The sequence below is a fragment of the Lagenorhynchus albirostris genome, chromosome 10, assembly GCF_949774975.1.
Source record: "Lagenorhynchus albirostris chromosome 10, mLagAlb1.1, whole genome shotgun sequence".
In the NCBI taxonomy this organism is placed as follows: domain Eukaryota; kingdom Metazoa; phylum Chordata; class Mammalia; order Artiodactyla; family Delphinidae; genus Lagenorhynchus; species Lagenorhynchus albirostris.
In genome coordinates this window covers 81,263,576-81,286,379 of record NC_083104.1, presented here as the reverse complement: position 1 = coordinate 81,286,379, position 22,804 = coordinate 81,263,576, and the positions used below count along the sequence as shown (strand labels likewise).

At 45.7% G+C, this 22,804-nt stretch overlaps 1 protein-coding gene, 1 long non-coding RNA gene and 3 other non-coding genes across 12 annotated transcripts; 4 read left to right on the top strand and 1 right to left on the bottom strand.

Annotated features, from left to right (window-relative positions):
* Positions 1 to 68: 68 nt before the first annotated feature.
* On the top strand, positions 69 to 4,282 carry LOC132527468 (uncharacterized). Of its 3 annotated transcripts, none has more exons than XR_009542995.1 (5): positions 69 to 130; positions 293 to 440; positions 638 to 677; positions 1,148 to 1,353; positions 2,274 to 3,190. It is a non-coding gene; the product is annotated as an uncharacterized LOC132527468 (long non-coding RNA). The 3 variants fall into 3 exon arrangements; XR_009542996.1 differs by having other exon boundaries at positions 107 to 221; XR_009542994.1 differs by lacking the exon at positions 69 to 130 and adding an exon at positions 4,268 to 4,282 and having other exon boundaries at positions 228 to 440; positions 2,274 to 4,170.
* LOC132528301 (small nucleolar RNA SNORD48) lies at positions 496 to 558 on the top strand. Its single transcript, XR_009543180.1, has one exon. It is a non-coding gene; the product is annotated as a small nucleolar RNA SNORD48 (small nucleolar RNA).
* Positions 980 to 1,046, top strand: LOC132528299 (small nucleolar RNA SNORD52). Its single transcript, XR_009543178.1, has one exon. It is a non-coding gene; the product is annotated as a small nucleolar RNA SNORD52 (small nucleolar RNA).
* Positions 1,384 to 1,464, top strand: LOC132528313 (small nucleolar RNA ZL8). Its single transcript, XR_009543191.1, has one exon. It is a non-coding gene; the product is annotated as a small nucleolar RNA ZL8 (small nucleolar RNA).
* Positions 3,662 to 22,730, bottom strand: NEU1 (neuraminidase 1). Of its 6 annotated transcripts, XR_009542992.1 has the most exons (8): positions 22,450 to 22,730; positions 21,819 to 22,011; positions 20,834 to 21,096; positions 20,042 to 20,224; positions 19,632 to 19,854; positions 18,893 to 19,526; positions 18,324 to 18,541; positions 12,102 to 12,165 (listed from the first exon to the last, which is right to left on the bottom strand). XR_009542992.1 is itself a non-coding variant. In XM_060163214.1 (7 exons), exons 1-7 carry the CDS (start codon positions 22,609 to 22,611, stop codon positions 4,138 to 4,140), a joined length of 1,368 nt encoding a protein of 455 aa, XP_060019197.1. In that variant the 5' UTR covers positions 22,612 to 22,730; the 3' UTR covers positions 3,662 to 4,137. The 6 variants fall into 6 exon arrangements, 4 of the variants coding, with proteins under 4 accessions (XP_060019197.1, XP_060019198.1, XP_060019200.1 ...); XM_060163214.1 differs by lacking the exons at positions 12,102 to 12,165; positions 18,324 to 18,541; positions 18,893 to 19,526 and adding exons at positions 3,662 to 4,338; positions 6,408 to 6,550; XM_060163217.1 differs by lacking the exon at positions 18,893 to 19,526 and having other exon boundaries at positions 11,997 to 12,165; positions 18,324 to 18,406.
* Between the last annotated feature and the right edge of the window lie 74 nt (positions 22,731 to 22,804).

The following is a 22,804-nucleotide window of genomic DNA, read 5'->3' as shown; positions in this document are numbered from 1 at the left end:
GGGTCGAGACAGGCATCTCAGAAGACAGCTATAGGCCCGTCAGGCCCCGACGCCACGCCGCCGTAAATAAAAGGCCTGGCCCAGGCCTCGTTGTTCTCTTTGTGCAGTGAACTCGTGGATGGGGAAGATGGTGGGTTTGGGATCCGCGTGGCGGCAGCTGTGCAACCTTCCGAGAGGAAGGCGACCGCCTGCGCCGTCTTTGCACAGCTGCCGGCGTACAGGTACCTCAGGGCCGTGTTGGACACTGAGGGGACCGAAGTCTCGGGCTGAGCAGGATGAACTATCATTACAGACTAGAATTTCTGATGTCTCCGTGACTCCACTGCTTGGAACTGACGCAGCCCAGGGAGACTCGTCTGGTAGTCGCCCTGGCTTCTGCTAACTCACTGGTTTCTTCCCAGGCCCCTGATTCTCGAAGGAGGGTCCGCAGCGCCTCGAAGGTGAGTGGATTGTGCGATATGGAGTGGCTGGTGGTTGTAGTGGGGGAGGATGGGGGGTGATGATGATCCCAGGTGATTCTGAGTGTCTCGCTGACGCCATCACCGCAGCGCGCTGACCACCTCCATCCCCCGGGTTGGGATCCCTAGTATTTGGCCTCGGGGAAGCCACTTACTCGTGTGTCTCGTTTCTCCATTAGGGGTTTAAGACGTTCACCGGTGTGTTATTTTTGAATAAAGGTGAGTGTTAGGTGTGCGGGCGCTCTTAGTATCGCTCACGTTTTTAACTCCCTAAAGTTTTGTCTAAGCCTTGCTAAACCTGTTTTCTCCACTTGTTTTTCTACTATAAACTACCTTGCATGCTGGGCCTCCTTGATGGAGCTGTTCTCCGCAGTTCTAAATTTGTTTCCTACTCCTTTTCTCTGCAGAACTTCCCATCCCTGAATTCTTAATTCGCTAGATCCTTGTACTGGGGCTGTTGTCTTTGAATGTTGTAGATTCCTTTCCATAATGGCTTCCCTTGATCCAGGTCTCCCTAAATTGGGGATGATGATTTCTCAGACTAGAGTCTCTGATGCTGATTCTGATGTCAAAATTAATTTCTGACTCATTTGGGGAACTGGATACTTGGAGTTTTGAGAGGAGCCAGTGGGAGGGCTGTAACTCTTTGCTTGTATTTCTCATTGGTGGTCCTGCTTTCATCTTTCTAGCTTGAGAGCTTTGGAAGCCCAGCAGGGGCAGTGCCCCTTCACAGAGATTCAGGGATAGCCTGGTGGCTGAAGGCCTAAAGTTTGGAATTTTCCTCTTGGAGAAGTGCTGTTGGGATAGCTGGGATGCCCAGGTAATGGTTCCTGCCACTTCATCGACAAGCTGTGACAAGAAGTGGAGAGTAGCGTGCCTCTACCTGGGTACTGTGGTAAGTCTCTTGCTGGTTTTTCTACCAGCTCCAGAGTGGTAATGATGACCTGGTTGGACTAGAGTCTCTGAGAACTTCTGAGGATCTTTGAAACCACCTGATCCACTCTTATGCTTCTTTCCACACTGTGTGGCAATTCCCCTGCCCACCCAGACTTTTCTTTTTTTAAAGTAAAAGTGGTATATAACTATCTTAGTTTCAGAACATAACGTTTTGTACATTTATATACACTAGAAAGCGACCACCACTATAAATCTAGTCACCGTGCAGTTGATCCTTTTTGCCTAACCACCTTTCCCTCTGATAACTACCAACCTGTCCCCGTATCTATGATTCATGCTTTTTTTATTTTTATTTTTAATTTTTTTATTTTTTGCGGTACGCGAGCCTCTCACTGCTGTGGGCTCTCCCGCTGCGGAGCGCAGGCTCAGCGGCCATGGCTCACGAGCCCAGCCGCTCCGCGGCATGTGGGATCTCCCCGGACCGGGGCATGAACCCCTGTCCCCTGCATCGGCAGGTGGACTCTCAACCACTGCGCCACCGGGGAAGCCCCATGTTTTTTTTTTTTTTTTTTTTTTTTAATTTATTTATTCATGGCTGTGTTAGGTCTTCGTTTCTGTGCGAGGGCTTTCTCTAGTTGCGGCAACTGGGGGCCCTCCTCATTGCAGTGCGCGGGCCTCTCACTATCACGGCCTCTCTTTGCAGAGCACAAGCTCCAGACGCGCAGGCTCAGTAGTTGTGGCTCACGGGCCTAGTTGCTCCACTGTATGTGGGATCTTCCCAGACCAGGGCTCGAACCCGTGTCCCCTGCGTTGGCGGGCAGACTCTCAACCACTGTGCCACCAGGGAAGCCCTAGATTAATGCTTTACTGCCAGTTGCTTGCATGTTACTAATATGTGTTGCTTTTATGAAATTTTAGAATTTTGCTGACACAAAGGATATTCTTTACCTGGTGTCGGACAGATCCTTGGAACTTCACGTCTTTCGTGCATTAACCCGCGTAAGCAGCTGTCAATCTCCTGGGGTGGAGGAGACTGCCTAGAAATTTGGGGACCAAAATCAATTAGGTGGCCTTTACTTCGTCTTACCCAAAAGACTCCAATAAAATATTTTAAAGCAAATAAAAAATAGATTGGTCTTAGTGAAAACAAGACGGTACAGAAAGGTTTAGGGACATGAAAGGTTAACCACCAGTGAATGAGCATCACAGTTGACATCTAGCTGTACCTCTTTGCAGCCACATACAAAAAGTAGATTTGCCACATATAGACACCAATGTTAAGGATTTCTAGATTGATTGTGGTAGTATTCTTATATTTGAGGTTTTTATTACGCCATTGACACAGACATCCAATTTGCCTTTTGATCAATTGGTGAAAACATAGGTTGTCCAGATATATTTTAAAAGAATATACTGGTGGTTGCCAGGGGCAGGGAATGAGGAAATGAAGAGTTGCTGTTCAATGGGTATAGAGTTTCCATTTTAGAAGATGAAAAGAGTTTACGGGGATGGATGGTGGTGATGGTTGCTCAATGTGATGAATGTGTTTGTTACTACTGAACTTTATGCTTAAAAGTGGTAAAGATGGGGGAGGGGATAAATTGGAAGATTAGGATTGACACATACATGCTACTACATATAAAAAAGGTAACTAATAAAGAGCTATTGTATAGCACAGGGGACTCTACTGAATACTCTGTAATGGCCTATATGGGAAAAGAATTTAACAAAAAAGTGGATATATGTATAGCTGATTCACTTTGCTGTATACCTGAAACTAACATGACATTGTAAATCAACGATACCCCAATAAAAAATTTTTAAAAAATGGTAAAGATGGTAAATTTCATGTGTATTTCACTGCAGTAAAAAAAAAAAATGGGGGAAAGCATACTCTGTGCTCCTATTTGTCATCTTCATAAAGGAGATTCCCCACCAGCGTGTAAAGAGTATGCTGCGGTAAGGCTGTATTGTACAGTAGCCAGCTTCTGGTAAGGGGGCATTTGAGTTTCTGGTCATGGTATATACCAGTGCTGATTCCCTATTAATTTGCACCCATTTGAACTTGTGTTGTAGAATACATTTCCAAAAGTAGAATTTCAGAGTCAAAGGATTTGGGCATTTAAAGTAATGATGTATGTTCCATAAAGTTGTCCCAGTTTATACTCGTAACAGCAGTCTCCTTCAGAGTGCCTGTTTCTCTACCTGCCATCACTACTCCAGGTGGATTGTACCAGTTTGTGTACCTAATAATTCATTTTTTTTAAAATAATTCATCTTTTAAATACTGCACATCTTTTGCATCTGTTTTCCTATGGAATGTTTCCATCTTGGTCCCCACTCAGCAAAGATTTTTTCCAACTTTTATTTTCCTTAATCGTCTTTGCCAGGCCTTTTTTTTTTTCCCGTCCTTGAAATTGCCCTGTTTGGTACTCTCTACAGGACAGTTACCTGCTCCCATTGCTATTCCCTGACCACAGGTTCTGTATAATCTTAGCAGCCACCATATATTTAGTGCTTTGGTCTGTCCTAGGCTTTTTATGTGTTTCACTTCATTGAATCCTTAAAACCTTGCAAAGTAGATATGTATCTACCCTACCTTGCAAGCAAGGAGAGGAAAGCTCAGGGATGTTAAATAATTTGCTTAAGGTCACAGAGATAGGAGGTACTGAGGCCCCTGGGCTGGACACTGGTGTTTGTCAAGTGGAGTAAAATTGAAGCTTGGTTCTCACCCAGACACTCCAAGGACAAAGCAAGTGGCAGAAGCTGAGCTCTGCTGAAGTTAAGAGATAAGATGACCACTCCTGAGGTCAAGGTAAACTTCCCTGTCTACACATGAGCAGGAAGGCTCCTTGGGGGTCAAAAAGGGAGGGGGCACCACCCCATAATAAGTGTGGACATACCCCCCACAGGCCTCTGCAGTGGAATCCATCTTGGCAAAAAGCTGCACTCCCATCTTGGGGAGGGTCCTAGGACTGGTCAGCTGTGAAAAAAGAAAACGATAATTGGCTAAAGGTAACCAAAGACCCGGAAGACCCGTCCTATATGTGATTTAAATCGCCCTTTTCGCTACTCCTCAGAGAGGATGCCCATATCCTTTCTCTCCGTGTATTTCTGCCTTGCTTCTGTCTTAAATAAACTTTCTCTGTGTGCTGTTCTCCCAATTGTGTTGTGTCTCTAATAATAAACTTTGTATCTGTTCTTACAGTTTTTGCCTCCTTGAAACATTCTTGCTTTCAAATGGGGCAAGAGCCAGGGAACTTTGCTTCTAGCCTCTAGCCACTGGTGGACTAGCTGCTAGGTTCTATTCCCGGGCAGGAACTAAGATCTCTCTTCAGGACCACTCATTGGTCTCTCCAAGGTCAGTGTCAGTCAGGATTCAAATTCCTTTCTGTCTAGTATATAATATACCTACGGCCTAGCTTTAAACATTTCCAATAACTGAAGCAAACCTATCTTTGATTCCGTTTTTCTTTTTCTCCCTCCCACTCAGAGGATGTCACCCAGCTGAATTGTGGCTGTATCATTCTTTGGCTTTGTACTCTGATTTCAATGCGTCCCTAAAATATTGTTTGGTTTTGTATTTTGTATCTTTTTGAGCTTCATAAATATGGACTAATACTCCACGTAGTTACGTTGCAGCTTGGTTCTTTTTTGTTCACATACTTCCCTATAGTTTAGATTCTACACTTCCAAACACATTTCTGCCCATTTTTATTTAGGCAAAAAACAATTCTAGGTTGACGGGTGTCTCTGGGTAGTGTACATGAGGACTTGCATTTGTAAGTGCATTTTTCTAGGGTGACAGTATCACATACGAAGCACAGGGGACTGGTTAAGATGTAGGGAGCCAGACTGAACACTTACAGCTGTTCAACTTTGGCTGAGTTACTTAGCCACTCTATTTCCTCATTTGTAAATGGATAAAAGCGTACCTACGCTTACGGAGTTGTTAGGTTTAACTATATGTAAGTGCACTTAAAACTGCCTAACATAGAAAGCCTTATTTAGGCATTAGCTACAATTAGATTATTCCAAATAGCTTAGACATTAGTTAACATAGCCTAGTCAGTACCTCATCCAGTTTTCCTTAGTCCTTGACATGACTATAAAATGGTCAACTTCATTTCTTGTCCATAGGGTCTCTTCTGCACTCTCTTGCCCTTATTTGTATGATCCAAGTCCTGCCCTAGGTGTTCAGACCCTCCTTCCTGTGTCAGTCCCAGGTTTAGAGTATAAGACTGAGGGACTTCCATGGTGGTGCAGTGGTTGAGAATCCAGGGGACATGGGTTTGATCTGATCCCTGGTCCAGGAGGATCCCACATGCCACGGAACAACTGGGCCCGTGCGCCACAACTCCTGAGCCTGTGCTCTAGAGCCCGTGAGCCACACTGCTGAAGCCTGCACACCTAGAGCCCGTGCTCCGCAGCAAGAGAAGCCACTGCAATGAGAAGGCCATGAGCTGCAACCAAAGAGTAGCCCCCGCTCACCGCAACTAGAGAAAGCCTGCGTGCAGCAACAAAGACCCAAGGCAGCCATAAATAAATAAATAAATAAATAAATAAATAAATGTATTAAAAAAAAACTGATTGAGCTACAGCCATGGTGAAGATGGTCACGTGAACTTTTCTTAATTCCAGGCATGGAAATCACTTTGCAGTCCTCTCATTCTTGAGCCCCACAGCCTCTCTTCACAGGGGTGACAGTGATTTGATAAGACCCCTACCCCAAAGCACACTGAATCTTCTTCACCCCCAGGAGCACTTTCAGAAGTAACCAGTCCTCCCAACCCACTAGGCAGATCTCACAACTCTCTAAAATTAATCTACGCAGAGCCTGGCCTGCCATCTCAGCTACTGAAGACCGTGAGCCTCCCAGGCCTGTTTCCCCAGGCCTCTCATCCCTGGAATCCTTAGCAACTGGCTAGTGCGCAAGCCCCTCCAGAATGATACCTCTACCTGCCTGTTGCTTGAGCCCGAACCCTCGGAGTCTCCGTGAGTCCTGTTTGCATATTCTATATCCAATTTGTCAGCAAATCATGCTGGCGATACCTTAACACCAAAATTTGGCCGCATCTCACAACCCTGCTGCTCCTTGACTCTGGTGGGATCCACCATCGGCTCACTTCGCTCCTCTGTGTGATGCAACAGCCTCCAACAAAGCTTCTGGATATAATTTGGTTTGTGAGGAAATCCTAGAACCAAGAAATAAAAACTGTTTTGGACATTGTTTGCAGGAATATAACTTTATAGAATCCCTTTGGAAAACAGTTTAGCAGTACCTACTAAAAAGGAGGCATGCTCTCTTCAACCCAGTGTTTCCACTTCTGGTGATGCACCCTAAACACTCACATACAGATACAAGGATTAATATACACATCCTTGATAGTACTGTTGGTTAAGGGGGAGAAAAAAAGGAAACCAAGTGTTCTCCAATAGGGAAATGGGGGTATATTCATAAAATACACCGTGTGTTACATGCACCAGTAGGATGACTAACATACCAGAGTGGATTAATCTCACAATGTGAAGAAAGAAAGCAGATGACAGAAAAACAGTATGTCATGCTTAAAACATTTACCACTAAACAATATATTGTTTAAAGTTCCTAAGTTCCTACTGTATAGCACAGTATATTCAATATCCTGTGATAAACCGGATAGAAAAGAATATGAAAAGGAATATATATATATATATATAAAACAATCACTTTGCTGTAGAGCAGACATTGACACAACATTGTAAATCAACCATACTTCAATAAAATAAATTAAAAATATATACATATTGTTTGGAGTTAAGTATCATAGTAAAAACAAAAAGAAATGCATAGCACTGGGGCTTCCATGGTGGCGCAGTGGTTGAGAATTCACCTGACAATTCAGGGGACACGGGTTCGATCCCTGGTCCAGGAGGATCCCACATGCCGCGGAGCAACTAAGCCTGTGTGCCACAACTACTGAGCCTGTGCTCTAGAGTCCGTGAGCCACAACTCCTGAAGCCCACGTGCCTACAGCCCGTGCTCCACAATGAGAGAAGCCAGCACAATGAGAAGCCTGCGCACTGCAACGAAGACCCAACACAGCCAAAAATAAATAAATAAATAAATTTATATATATATAAAAAGAAATGTATAGGATTGCTAAATGCTAAATTCAAGATGGGGTGGGCAGGGACAGTGATATACTCAAGGAGGTGTATAGTCAAGGAGGCTCTATGGGAGCTCGTTGTGTAATTCATATTTTCGTATGTCAAACTACTTCTGAATAACTTAAAAAACAATGTTTGGGACCTGTGAATCCCAGAGGGCTGAGCACAGGCAAAAGCTTAAGTCAGCCCCAGGGACACCTCCAGACACAGGGAGCTCCCTTGGAAGACAACCGTTCTCAAGATGAGCCAGAACATCCCCAGGAGAACAAGTCAGGAGTCGCAATAACAGGTGACTTTACAACTAAGAAACTCAGATGACAGCACGCTTGGAGACTGAAGATGTTCAAAGAGATAAAGGGGCTCATTCAATCCATTGTGCAGAAGAGGGCATTATAAAGTAGCAGATGGGTTTGAAAAGGAAACAAGTAGCAATTCTAGAATTGAAATGAACAGGTAAATTCATAAGAAGCACAACAAACAGGTTAAATAACAGACCAACTGGATAGAGAATTAGTGAACTGGAAGAAGAAATCATCCATAATGTGGAGCAGAGAAAACAGAGATGAATATGAAAAGGAGTTTTTAGGAAGGGTGAAGTGAGATGCTCCAACATTTGGCATTGTTGCCTTCACCTTGCTGGTTTGTTAGAATGCTGCAGCCAGAACAGGCGCAGGCACCATGGTTAGCTCTGTGCAGTGGCATCTATGGGCATCTGGCTTTGAGAAGCTCAGGGCCATCTATTACTTTGTTTATTGTAGTACTTTCTCGACCATTAACATCCTACTTGCCCAAGATAGTCTTTCAATTGTGTTGTTTCCCAAAGAGTAAGGACAGAGAGATTATCCTAAGGGTTAAAGTACCTGCTGATGCTTCAAATGTTAAATTTTATTGCCCCCAGTCAGGTGACTCTCAGGTGGAAATGGATCACATTCCAGGCTGGCTACTGCCTGTCATTAAACCATTAAATTCTAAACATAGTGAAGATAGAGATGTCAGCCAATAATCAAACCCAGTTATGTGCTGATGGGTAACAACATGGGAGAGGGAGCTGTCTTTAAAGGGCCTTGCATCAATGGTGGGCACCACCCTGGATTGGGAGCCTCCCGTTTCCCAGCGCGCAGAGAGAGGCCTTGCTCCACAGTGGGTTGATTTCTTCTACAGGAGGCTGAGCAACCATTACAAAAGATTGCTTTTTAAACTTTTTATCAGGAGACTTTTCAAACAATAGGAAGAATGTAAACACCCATATACCCACCACCTAATCCAACAATTGTCAACATTTTTCCATATTTGAAAATATGGCAAATTGCAAAAATATATATTAAATTATATATGTGCGTATATACATACATATAAATATAAAATATATATATTTAGTAGGCTCATTTCAATGTGAATTATAGAGATCATGACACTTTATGCTTAAATATTTCAGCATGCGTATCCACAATCTAAGGACGTTTACCTGCATATATACTTTTTTTTTTCTTTGAGGCTTGCAGGATCTTTTTTTTTTAATATATATATTTATTTATTTATTTTATTTTTGACTGCGTTGGGTCTTTCCCTGTGTGTAGGCTTTCTCTGGTTGCAGCGAACGGGGGCTACTCTTTGTTGCGGTGCTCAGGCTTCTCACTGTGGTGGCTTCTCTTGTTGCGGAGCATGGGCTCTAGGCTCACAGGCTTCGGTAGTTGCAGCACGCAGGCTCAGTAGTTGTGGCGCACAGGCTTAGTTGCTCTGTGGCATGTGGGATCTTCCTGGACCAGGGCTCGAACCCGTGTCCCCTGCACTGGCAGGCGGATTCTTAACCACTGTGCCACCAGGGAAGTCCTACAATACTATTATACCTGAGAAAATTAATAATTCCTAATATTACTTAATAGTTAAATCAATACTCAAATTTTTTCAACTGTTCTCCAGATATCTTTTATGGTAATTGTTCTTTTAAAGAGCCAGTATTAATTGATTCAAGGATCAAGCACTTTCTTTTGCTGGTATATCTTGTTAGTCTCTCTCTTTTTTTAATCTTCACTTATTTACTTTCTTATTTTTGGTTGTGTTGGGTCTTCGTTGCGGCAGGCAGGGTCCCCGTTGCAGCTCGCGGGCTCTTCGTTGTGGCGCACGGGCTTTTCTCTAGTTGTGGCGTGCGGGTTTTCTCTCTCTAGTTGTGGTACACGGGCTTAGTTGCCCCGTGGCATGTGGGATCCTAGTTCCCCGACCAGGTATCGAACCTGTGTCCTCTGCATTGGAAGGTGGATTCTTTACCACTGGACCACCAGGGAAGTCCCTTGTTAGTCTCTTGATTCTAGAACAGTCCCCTTCTTTCTGTGACAATGATCCTTTGAAGAGACTAGGCCAGTTGTCTTGTAGAACATTCCACGTGTTGGCTTCATCTAACTGTGCTCTCTTGGTGTTTTTAACTTGTTCCTCAACTTTCTGCATTTTCTTTAACCTGGAAGTTATACTTAAAGGACTAATTAGATTTTTTTTTTTTTTGGCTGCACCACACAGCCTGCGGGATCTTAGCTCCCCAACCAGGGATCAAACCACTGGACCACCAGGGAATTCCCTTAAAGACCTAATTAGATTCTGATTACATGGTTTGGGCAAGAATACTTCATGAACGACACCATGTATGGCTGCTGTAACAAATTACCACAAACTTGGTGGTTTAAAGCAACAGATATTTATTCCTTCACAATGCTGGAGGCCAGAAGTTCAAAACAGTTTCACTGGGCAAAAATCAAGGTGTCCACAGGGCCTTGCCCCCTCCAGAGACACTATGGGAGAATCTGTTCCTTGTCTCTTCCAGCGTCTGGTGGCTGCTGGCATAACTTGGCTCGTGGCCACATCACTCCAATCTCTGCCTCTGTGTCATGCTGCCTCCTCCTCTTCACTTGTGTGTATTGCATCCTCTTCTGCCTCCCTCTTATAACGATATATGCGATTTCATTAAGAGCCCTCCCAGATAATCCAGAATTATCTCCCCATCGCAAGACACTTGATTTAATCAATCTGTAAAGACCCTCTTTATCCCTGTATAAGATAGCCTTCACAGGTTCCAGGCGTTAGAGCATGGATATCTTTTAGGGGATCATTTTTTCAGTCTACCACGTGCTATATACTTCACAGGGCCTTGTGTCAGGGGGATTATAAAGTCTACTTGTTCCATTATTCTTTTTTATTTTTAACTTTTAACATCTTTATTGGAGTATAATTGCTTTACAATGGTGTGTTAGTTTCTGCTTTATAACAAAGTGAATCAGCTAAACATATGCATATATCCCCATATCTCCTCCCTCTTGCATCTCCCTCCCACCCTGGTTCCATTATTCTTTTTTTTTTTTTTTTTTTTATTCTTGACCTTAGTTTGATCGCCCGGTTACAGTAGTGACCCCCAGGATCTCTTCATTGTAGAGGTGCTTTTCACCCTTGTGAGTGGCAAGATGGGTTAATTCTTTGGCACTGTTACCAAACCAGGTTTGTTTGCCTGATGCGCAGCAAGCCAAACGCTAGGTTTGCAGCAGAGAGTTTATCCACAAGGCAGCCAACTGACGGGAGGAGAGAACAAGTCTCAAATTTTCTTCCCAAAAAGGCAAGGGGCTTGGGGTATTCATAGGATAAAGCTGAGGTGCGGGGAAAGGTAATTAGAGATAAGAGAAAGGTGCTCAATCAATGTTCTGCACAGACACAACTAAGCTACAGGTTTCTTCTTGGGACCTATGTTCAGAAAATGGCTGTGTTAGTATGCGCTGAGGGTGAATTTTTTGTCCTTCTGATGTCAAAATGTCACGGAGCAGACACTCTGTGCCCAGACACTCTGCATGCCCAGATGGAAGGTCAGTGGTCTTAACCAGTCTTAACTGGTTCTATCTTGAACCGGACACAGACAACTCCAAATCTCAAAAAAACAACTTGGGCAAACACTGTTTAGGCTATGTGATGCTCAGAGGACATGCAAGTTTTTTGTAAAAATGGAGTGAGCTTGATCAGTGAAGGCAGGTTACAGTTTATTATTTACTAATGGCTAACGGCTGACTACCCTTGGTTTCAGCATCTTGTGAATGAATATCCAGTCTCCATCAACCTTAACCTAATGATTTTGGCATCCACTGATGATCTTTGCCTGTGTAGGGGAGGAAATAGTTTTCCTTGACCCTCTTAGGGTCCCTGGCTGGGTTTGAAAATCAACCTGACAAAGACAGATTAACAGGAGAAAAGCATACACATTTATTTAAGTTTTACATGACACGAGACTTCATAAAGAAATGAAAACCCAAAGACATGACATACTTGCTTTTACGTAAGGTTGAACAAAAGAGACAGTTGTGGAGAAGTGTCTAAACTATGGGGGGAGGCTAAAGAAGGTAAGAATTACTTTTAACAAGCTCTGTGTTTTTTTTTTTTTTTTTTGGTGGGATCTTAGTTTCCCAACCAGGGATTGAACCTGGGCCCATGGCAGTGAAAGCGCTGAGTCCTAACCACTGGACCACCAGGGAATTCCCAACAAGTTCTGTTTGTATAGAATTCTCTTGGTCGCCAACTTCTTGTACTCCTGGTTCAGGGAGGGCACCTTTCAAATGGGAATTTTCACTCAAGTTTGCAAAATGATGATTTTCCACTTTGATTATTCTTTCTACACTTATTTGCTGACATTCTTCTGTAAAACAAGTAATAAGTCATCTCATCAACTTGTACTTTGTCTAATTTGAATTATTTTTTCCTACTGCAAATGTAGGAGAAATGATTCATTCTTTTCCTGTATTTACAGTATTGTGTGTGTAAGGGGTTGGTGTAAAATTGTCCTCCAGGGGTGGCAAATGAATTCTCCCTCTTTTTTGTATACATGGGTCCAGGAAATTTCCCTGTGGTACCCTTGACCTTATCAAATGCCTTGCTGAGACTCAGATGTGCAGAGACACTGGCCTTCCCCTGACCTCTCCTTTTAGAATCTTGGCCAAGGAACAGGTTAGCTGCTCTCTACCAGGCTCCCACCTCCAATGGCAAGGGCATTAAAACGGCTTCAGGGATTCCAAAATACCAAAACCAAGCTTGGTGGATGTTAAACAACACACCTCCCTTAAATTGGTTGATAGGAACATCACAAAGTTAGGTGGACTTAAGATACTGAAGCATAAAGCTGATTATGCATCTTCACTCTTCCCTCCAACCTCATCCTCTCTTGATGCACATTGGCATTCACTCTGGACACCACCTTTGTGGCTGTATTTTTTAAAATATATATATTTATTTATTTATTTTTGGCTGTGTTGGGCCTTAGTTGTGGCATGCGGGATTTTTCGTTGCAGCGTACAGGATCTCTAGTTGTGGTGCATGGGCACTCTAGTTGTGGTGCGTGGGCACTCTAGTTGTGGTGCGTGGGCACTCTAGTTGTGGAGTGTGGGCTTAGTTGCCCTGCAGCATGTGGGATCTTAGTTCCCCGATCAGGGATCAAACCCGTGTCCCCTGCATTGGAAGGCGGATTCTTAACCACTGGACCACAGGGAAGTCCCTTTGTGGTTGTATTTTTGCCAAGTTACCCAGAGGTCTCCATTTATCTTTTTCCTTCTATTTATTTATTTGTCCCTTTTATTTCTTTCTATTTCATTTTATTTTATTTTAAATTTTCCTTCTACTTACTATTATACACAAAAGTGTATATAATAATTACGTACAATTTAAAGAAGACTAATAAACAACATGTACTCACCACTGAGCTTAAGACCAGGTACTGCTAAACGTGTGGCTGGCAGATTTGGAGGCCACAGGAAATGTGACTTCTGGTGTTAATCCCACGGGAGTATGAACTTTTTGTTAGGAATTTTCCAGATACTTTTATTTATTTTCCTTTTCTTTTCCCCCCCTCTATCCAGAGCAAAGATGGAGGCCAGTTCGCACACTGAAGATGCGGCCTTTTGATACTTTATTTACAAAGAGTAGTCAGCCTGTGAGCTGTAGTTTGCCAATTTGACTTTTTTTTAATTGCACTAAAACATGATTTATCTTGATTCCTGAGTTTTTTGGTGTTCTCTTAAATTTTGCACCCAAGGCACTACTGCTTTCCCACCCCGGGGCGGGGGTGGGAAAAATGCTCTTTTTTAACTTTGTCAACTAAAAAAAAAAAATAGTGCAGGAGGCTGCAAATAAGAAAAGAGTTTATCTGGAGTCTTAAGAATTGCAGTTAGGGAGACACAGATTCGGGTAACCCCGAAAATGTGTTCCAAGGAAAAGAAAGAGTCAGGGGCTCATAAAGACACAAAGCCACAAGGTTGTTAAAAGTTGCCTGGCGAGAATTAGGATTGACTAAGTCAGAAAATATTTGTCCACAGGGAATCACAGGTTGTTTTAGGGTAGGGGTCTGATAAGTAGACTGTCACGAGTTACTTTATATGTATCTTGAGTTTCTAGCAGGTGTTCTGGATGACTTCATAAGGTCAAAAGGTCAGATTCCATCCAGGCTGAGATGTGTATAAGTCACATTTCCTTAATGGCCTCCCAGCTCCATTTTAGAGAGCTCTCTTAGCAGTACCAACTCCATTTGATTTTCCTTTCACAATTTCCAGAACTTTTCAGGACCTTGGCTTTATATCCTGACTGCAAATCTGTGATCCACTGTAATCCTGATTTGGTCACTGAGCATTGACTGATGTCCTCAGGGCAAATGCCAGCTCCAGGGCTCATTTGTTTTTCTGGGTTCTTGCTGTCCATTATTTATGGTTTTTGAAGATTTCCCTTACTTTCTCACCAACAAAGCCCTACAGTAAAAATGTGTTTTTTTTTTTTTGGCCGAGCCACGCGCCTTGCGCTATTTCAGTTCCTGGACTAGGGATTGAACCTGGGCTCTCGGCAGTGAAAGCGCAGAGTCCTAACCACTGGACCGCCAGGGAATTCCCTAAAAATGTGTTTTAAAAAATATTCTATCCAGAATATTAGGAAAGGGAAGATCTACCCTTTCCTTGTGGTAAATTTAAGTCCGTTTTTGTTTATTTTTTGTGTGTGTGTGTTTTTGTTTTTTGTCAAAAAGAATTGCAAGCCTATGTCTTAGATCTTCTTTCCTAATCCTTTTTTTGGGGCAAAAATGATGTACCTCGTCCTGCTCCTTCCTGATAATGACTTCTGGTTGTGAGGACTGAATTGGTGAGAAACTGTACCTGGTGCCTGGTCCCTGGTATTTGCTGCTCAATATTACCTGTTAGGCTCCTTCTATTGTTTAAGGGCAGCCTGATAAACAGGGAGAGCCCAGAGCCCTTTCAATGCCGAGCCAAGGGGCTGGGGGGAGGGGTGAGAGGCTTCGAAGGGGGCAGAAGGGCCTGTGTTAGGGGGTTAGGGCTCCATGCTAGAATTTCGCTGCTGATCCAGGTGGCACTCACCAGGCTGTAGTTTTCAAAGTCCACTTTGTCCTATTTGTACAAATAAGCACATACCTTCCCCTTTCAGTCTCCTGCCACTCCTTCTAATTCCTCCTTTATATTAAAAGAAAAAAAGCCAACCAACCAACAATTCTTCAATCCTTTCTGCACCCCTGACTTGTGTTCTAACCCTGGCTTTCAAACTTGAATGTGCATTAGAATCCCCTTGCTAACACACGGAGTGCTGGGGCCCACCCCCAGAGCTTCTGATTCTGCAGGTCTGGTGGGGAAAGGGGTGGTCAGTATAGGGGGAAGGTCAAGCGTTTCTAACATGTTCCCAGGGAGTGGCTGCCACCTACCTGGAACCACACTCAGAAACACTGGCCCAGCTCCTTACCCATGCTGGACTTGTCTTTCCTCCTGTATTAAGCATCCACCATGTGCTAGGTGTTGTGGCGGGGTTTAAGATGCCCAGGTAAACAGGCAGGTTCGGTCCCTGCCATCTTTTATAGTTATTGGTGTTTTTTAAACACAAATTCTTCCTGTTGAAACAGTTTCTCTTTTGAGATCTTTTCTTCAATGTTTTGAAATCTAGTCTTCCTAAGTCTAGGCTAAAACGTCTAAGAGACAGTTTCTCAAAGTGCAGCCCAAAGACCGCAGTATTAGACTCTCCTGTAGTTCCTTTTAAAAATGCAAGGCCTGGATTTCCCTGGTGGCGCAGTGATTAAGAATCCGCCTGCCAGCGCAGGGGACACGGGTTCGAGCCCTAGTCTGGGAAGATCCCACATACCATGGAGTAACTAAGCCCGTGTGCCACAACTACCGAGCCTGGGCTCTAGAGCCTGTGAGCCACAACTGCTGAGCCTGTGAGCCACAACTACCGAAGCTCGCACACCTAGAGCCCCTGCTCCGCACAAGAGAAGCCACCACAATGAGAACCCCGCGCACTGCAACGAAGAGTAGCCCCTGCTCGCTGCAACTAGAGAAAGCCCGTGTGCAGCAATGAAGACCCAACACAGCCAAAAATAAATAAATTTATTTAAAAAAAAAAAGCAAGGCCCTGCAAAGGAGGCAAGAATATACAATGGAGAAAAGACAGTCTCTTGAGCAAGTGGTGTTCGGAAAGCTGGACAGCCGCATGTAAATCAATGAAGTTAGAACACACCCTCACAACATAGAGAAAAATAAACTCAAAATGGCTTAAAGACTTAAATATAAGACATGACACCATAAAACTCCTGCAAGAAAACATAGGCAAAACATTCTCTGACATGAATCATACCCATGTTTTCTTAGGTCAGTCTCCCAAGGCAATAGAAATAAAAGCAAAAATAAACAAATGGGACCTAATCAAACTACAAGCTTTTGTACAGCAAAGGAAACCATAAACAAAATGAAAAGACAACCTACGAACTGGGAGAAAATATTTGCAAATGATGTGACCGACAAAAGCTTAATTTCCAAAATATACCAACAGCTCATATATCTCAATAACAACAAAACAAACAAAACAAAAACAACCCAATTGAAAAATGAGCTGAAAACCTACATAGATATTTCTCCAAAGAAGATGTACAGATGGCCAACAGGGACATGAAAAGATGCTCGACATCACCAATTATTAGAAGAATTATATGTGGAATCTAAAATATGACACAAATGAACTTATCCACAAAACAGAAAAAGACTCCCAGACACAGAGAACAGACTTGCGGTTGCCAACGGGGAGTGGAGGCGGAGAAGGGATGGATTGGGAGTTTGGGATTAGCAGATGCAAACTATTACATATAAGATGGATAAACAACAGGGTCCTACTGTATAGCACAAGGAACTATATTCAGTATCCTGGGATAAACCATAATGGAAAGGAATATGAAAAAGAATATACAAACGTATAACTGAATCACTTTGCTGTACAGCAGAAATTAACAACATTGTAAATCAACTACACTTCAATAAAATATATTAAAAAAAAAAAAGCAAGGTCCTGGACTGATTCTAGAGACACTGAACCTACAGGCAGGTTTGGGGTAGGGCCAGGACTCTGGTTTATAATGACTCCACTCCGCCCCCTCCAGCGGGGGAGATCCTTCCTTGAGGAGCCTCTCTCTTAGCTGAGGGTTCTTGGCTATGAAGAAGGAACATGATTACTTCCTTACAAGCCCCCTGCCATGTCTACTTCACGAGGCAGTAGCTCATGTGGCAGACATTCATGGTATCATTTCCTCTATCTCCTCCATTATTTCTGATAAAGTTGTTAGCAAGACTTTCTCAGATGTGCATTTTTAGCGGCAGTGGATAGCAGATGTCCCAGTTGCTGCAGATGCCACCCCCCTCACTGCACTTCCTGCGTCATATCTATTCGTCCACCTGTGTTAGAAGAGCAGAGCCCGCCCTCCCCGGCCATGTTGCCTGTGTTCGTCTCCCATAGATTCTGCCTCTGTTTGTGTGTCCTGTGTGGCAACAATGTGGTTTACTGGCCAAGGTAAAATATTACATCAGGTTACTCTGAGACCTGGCAAGTTAAGGGGAGAAATGAAGCATTTATCCTGACTTTCCCATACAAATCATGCTTCAGGGTAACCCAACAGCCTTGATGAGGGACAGTTCCTTTTTACTAAAGAATTCCAGCTAATAAATGAGGACAAAATAATAGAATTCAAAAACCAACATTTCACAACCCCTCATGAAATACTTGATTCAGGCAAAACTCATCTGTGGATGAAACTGTCAGTTGGAAGGTTGATGGGGAAACCTTACAAAGGAGGGGTCAGGCTATGGCCATCTGAACCCATCACTCAATTCAGCTTTACTCAGAGAGGGACAAGCGGGCAGCACTTGCTTCCTGAGGGAGCACAAGAGGAAACAAAGAGCACCTGGGAAGGAATCTTGTCCCCCCCACCCCCCACTTCCCTCACCCAGTGGAATCTGAATCTAATTAAACCTTCAGGTCTGATAACTGGAAATACAAGAGATGGAGGAAAAAAGTTAAATAACACTCTGAGGAAGAAACAGATGAATCCAGAGAGTGGAACGTTCTACAGGACAAATGAACATATTTCTGTGTAGACGGTATCAAAAAGAAAAAAAAAAAAAGAGAGAGAGAAAGAAGAGAGGATAGGAGGTGTACCTACTGTAAACTGAGATTTAAGAAACATCAAAATGCAATGTGCAAGGACTTCCCTGGTGGCGCAGTGGATAAGACTCTGCACTCCCAATGCAGGGGGCCCGGGTTTGATCCCTGGTCAGGGAACTAGATCCCACATGCATGCTGCAACTAAGAGTTTGCATGCCACAACTAAGGAGCCCAGGTGCTGCAACGAAGATCCCACACCAACAACGAAGATCCTGCATGCCGGAACTGGAACTAAGACCCGGCACGGCCAAATAAATAAATAAACAAGCAGGCAAACAAATAAATAAATAAATATTTTTTTTAAAAAGAAAAGAATGTCTTGAACATTCCTACCGTCTCATCCGGGCATTGCATTTTCTTTCCATATGGAGAAAAGCTGTGGCTGTCCCACTCAGCTGTTCTTTTCACAGCATCTCCTTTAGGATGAGATGTTGTTGTGTCACATAATTGCCACAGTGCTCATTTCTCTGCCAGGCTGGCCTGGGAGAGGCTTCTCATCTGCATTTAACACACCTGCTCCCTGTTTCATGGAGGACAGTATCTCACCCCACCTTAGAAATACAAAACAGCCAGTTTTTAATTATCTTATGAGGCTCCTCCTCCTTCCCCTCATTACACTTGTTAAGAGCAAGTTGTATTTCTGTGATAAGAAGGAATGCGAAAAAGAAAGGAGGATCTGATTTGCCAAAGTCACAGATTTTCACAGGCAATAAGCACACCAGCTTCCTCCCCAAAACTCACTCCCAGTCCCACAAGTGTGCACGAGGAAAACAGACAGGAAGATGTGCACTGACAGAACCACAGAGACTCTGCAAATATTCATTCTCCTTCATTAAGAACGTTAAGTTATAAGCATTTTGATTCATACATAGTCAAAGTGGGTGGTGCACCTCGTTCCTTACCTTGAAACCAAATGTCCTGCCCTTCTGGAACTTTCACCAACTCTCTCCAAAGCCAGTATCTTACCCCAAAGAGGTAAGCCTTCCCCAATTCCCTGAGTTCACATTTATTTAATGCTACAGGCCCACCTAGCCCTGTCCAAGAAAAGGACCAATCATTGCCCTGAGAGGGCAGACCCAGCAATGTGGAAGAGAAGTGCTCCCACGTGTGGGCAGCTCTTCCTATGTGGGAGAAGCCAGGTTTTTAGTCCTAAGGAATGATTTCCCTGTCAAAGAGAAGTTGATTTTGCAAAACGCTAGACTTTAAAGGAAGGTGGAACCGTCTTCTAGGCTCCTCCAGTAGACCCTCTACAGACCCATGGTCCTGAGGCTGAGTCCAGGGCCTTCTATCCCCTTGGCAGGTGTACAGCTCAGAGTGTCCCATAGACGCTGACTTTGGCCAGGGAGATGCTCTCTATGTACTGTTTCCGGCCTTTCTCATACAGGACATAGAGTTGCGGGGCCTGGTCCTCCCCGCCCACACTGCCCTCCAGGGTTGCCAGTGAGGAGTAGCCACTGGGCCCCGGCCACAGCTGAACCGTCTCCTTCTGCCATGAGGTGCCATTGCTGAAGCTCCAGCGCAGGGTCAGGTTCACTCCTGGGAACAGCAGCAGAATCAGGGGAAGGAAGGTCTCCCCCTAGAGAAGGCCTCCTTCTCTAGGTCACGGGGGCTCCTCGCCGACCCCACCTGGCAGATACTCACGGAACTCTGGATGGGCTGGGTTGGAGAAGAAGACAATGCCGGAGTTGGTGGCCACAGCTCCTGCGGCTACCACAGGGTCCACGAGCTCAGGGTCAAAGGTCACATCACGGGGCCTCAGAGTATCACAGGCATCATAGCTGCGGAGGATGATTCGGCAGCGGCAGTGGTAGTTGTTCTGGTTCCGGGCATTGATGACCACTGAGCCATCGGGGAGCTCAAAGGGCTGAGCGGAGAGAAGAGGGCTTCAGGATGACGCAGGGTGGGGGCGGGGCGAAGGGCCCTGTCCCTGAGGGAGCAAGGCTGGGTGGCTCGGAGCTGGGCAGCCAGGCCCGGGGTCCGTGAGTGAAACGGTGCTCTGGAGGACAGAGCAGGTTGAGCGGGTGGGGGACAGCCCATGGACTCCTCCTGACCTGGCACTCGTCGGGGCTGAAATCATTTTCCCGCTTGGGCTGGCCATAGGGGATGCCGCTGACCCCACTCCCATAGTGCCAGGAGGCGCCGCGGTCATCGCTGAGGAGGCAGAAGACCCCGTCCCGCTCCAGCGTCCCGTGGCCACACACAATGAGCCGGCCCTTCCGAGGCTCCCGCTGTTTCTGTGGGAAAAGGACAGGGGTGCCACAGATGGAGACATTGAGGGGGCTCAGAAGCAGGGGAGGGGAACCCACCACCTCCTAAGTGTGAGGCACACGTTGTCCCCTTCCGTTCTGTCCTTGCTTGCTGAGGGTTCCACAAGCATTACAAACACCCACTGTCTGAATTAAGAAGCTCTTTGGCAGAATAAGCTCCTTCGGGACATCCAGGGTGTACTCTGGACAGGCTGTGCATAGGACAAGGGGGCCCAGCCACAGGGGGAGATGGGAGCTTAAACCCAACCTGTGTTCACAGGCCAAGCTGTGGACCATGGCACAGGCTTGTGTCTGCCCAAAGGAGGGCTTTCTTCTAATCTGCACAGGACTTTCTAACTTTTTTTCTAATCTGCACATGGATCAGTGCAGCCCTGTTGACAACCCCCAGATGGGAAGCCAATGGCAAAATTCCACCTTCCCTTGGTAGGGTGTTCCTCCCAGGATGTCCCTTTCTTCCAAGGAATGCCACCTAAGACAGAAAAATCTGACTTCACAGGATCTTCTCTTTGCAAAGGAGTCCATAACGGGGCAGACTCTCTATGAGGCACCTCCCTCCACCCATCTCAGGACAGAGACCTGAATGCCAGAGCCCGGTCCGGGGGCAAACATCTCAGTGCCTATGTCCAAGGAGAGGTTCCGAGGCGAACTCCAGGAAATGCCGTCATCCTTGCTCCACACCAGCATGGTGGAGGCCACCTGGCAGCCAGCCTTGTGAGCACAGAGGGAGTAGAAAAGGAAGACCACTCCTGTTGTTGTATCGCTCACCACTGCCCCCAAGTTCAGCCCATCTGGGCTCTCCCCATCGTCCACAATGAAAGCTGTTGGAGACCATGTGCTGCCTAAAGAAAAAAGGGAAGAAAACCAGGGTGAGCACTCTGGAGGCTCCCTTTCCACCACTCGCTGCAATTTTCACCTTCTGCTAGGGACCCAAGGCCTTATGATGGCCCCACGAGACCTGCCCCTCCTTACCTCTCAGACCTTATCTATTCTACCCTTGCTCACTCCATCCAGCCGTACAAACTCCTTCTCATTCCTCAAATACTCCCCTCCTTGCGGGGGGGGCAGTGAACTCTGTCTAAGCTTGTTACACCTGCCTGGCTCTTCTTCCAGGTTCACTTACCTCCTCTGAGTCTGCTCAAATGTTATCTACTCAAAATTACAGTCAAATTCTGGCACTCTCCATGCCTCTTGCCATGTTTCATTTTTCTCTACTGCACGCATCAGCTCCCAATACAAAAAATACATTTACTTAGTTATTATGTTTATTGTCTGTCTCCCCACACCCCAGTAGAATATAAGCCCTGTGAAGGCAAGGAATTTTGCTTTGTTTTGTTCATAACTGTATTCACAGAACCTAGAACAATGCCAGGTATACAGTAAGTGCTCAGTAAATGTCTGAATGAATGTTTAACTCTTAGTGAGCCCAATTTCCAGATCACTGCCCTGGACACCTTCCCGCCTTAGGTTCCCTCTACTCTTCAGGGATCCAGCAGCCTCAGGGCCCTAAAGCAGGTCAAGCTCCCCACCCATCCAGCCTCTTGTGACCCAGGCATCTTTATACCCTGGTCCGTGGACCTCCGCAGAGCAATGAACTTAGCTCCTTTATCCGATGCTGACATTTTCCTGGCCTCAGCAAAGGCAAGGAGAGTGCCCCGAGGAGTGGTGGTGATGAGCGGGATGCGGAAGGTGTCCACAGAGCCGATCTGCTTCCCGCTCACCCACAGCAGTTGCTCCATGGTCACAAGCGGACGAACCTACGAAGCGAGGAGGAAGGATCAACAGAACAAACGTGACTTGGGGTTTTAGGGTGAATGAATAGCGGCTCGGAGTCAGGTTCCCCTGGGAGAGGCAGGGTGATGGGGATCCCGAGTGGGAGAAGGGGTCCCAGAACAAGGAAGGGGAACCCTGAGGAGAGTTCGGAGCGAAACTGGGGGCTCGGAGAGGGGGAGGGACTACGAGGGGACAAGGAGCCCTCAGGGACAGGGAGACCTCAAAAGGGTAAGGAGCTCGAAAGAGGAGACTCAGAGGGAAAGAGGACAAGGGCCCAGAGAGGGAAAGGGACTGGGAAAGGAGGGAACGGGGTCAGAGAGTTTCTCGGAGGAGAGGGGGCTCAGCAGCCTAGGTCCCGGGGTACAACTGGGCACAGACCGCCTGCGTGAGTCGGGGATGGGGCTATGCGAGGGGTGACTCACCAGACTGAAGTCGTCCTTTGCCCTGGCCCCGACTCCTGCTGAAGACAACAGCAGCAGGAAGATCGCGGCAAACACCTGAACCCTACAGACTCCCCATGATCCCAGCATTCGCGGTCTCCCGTGTCTGCCCAGGGGCACTGTGCCGGGTCGCTCCGCAGTCATCTCTCCCTCGCGGCAGCAGAGACCCTGGCCCCCCAGGACTAGACGCGGGCTGGATTCGTCAACTGACCCCGGCCCTTTAAACGCTCAGCTGTCACCCTCAAACCCGCCCCAATCCCAGCCGGCCCGCCACGCTTCCGCGACTCTCTTTGGCCCTGGCACGACTCCCCACGTGACCCTTCAGCGCCTCAGAGCT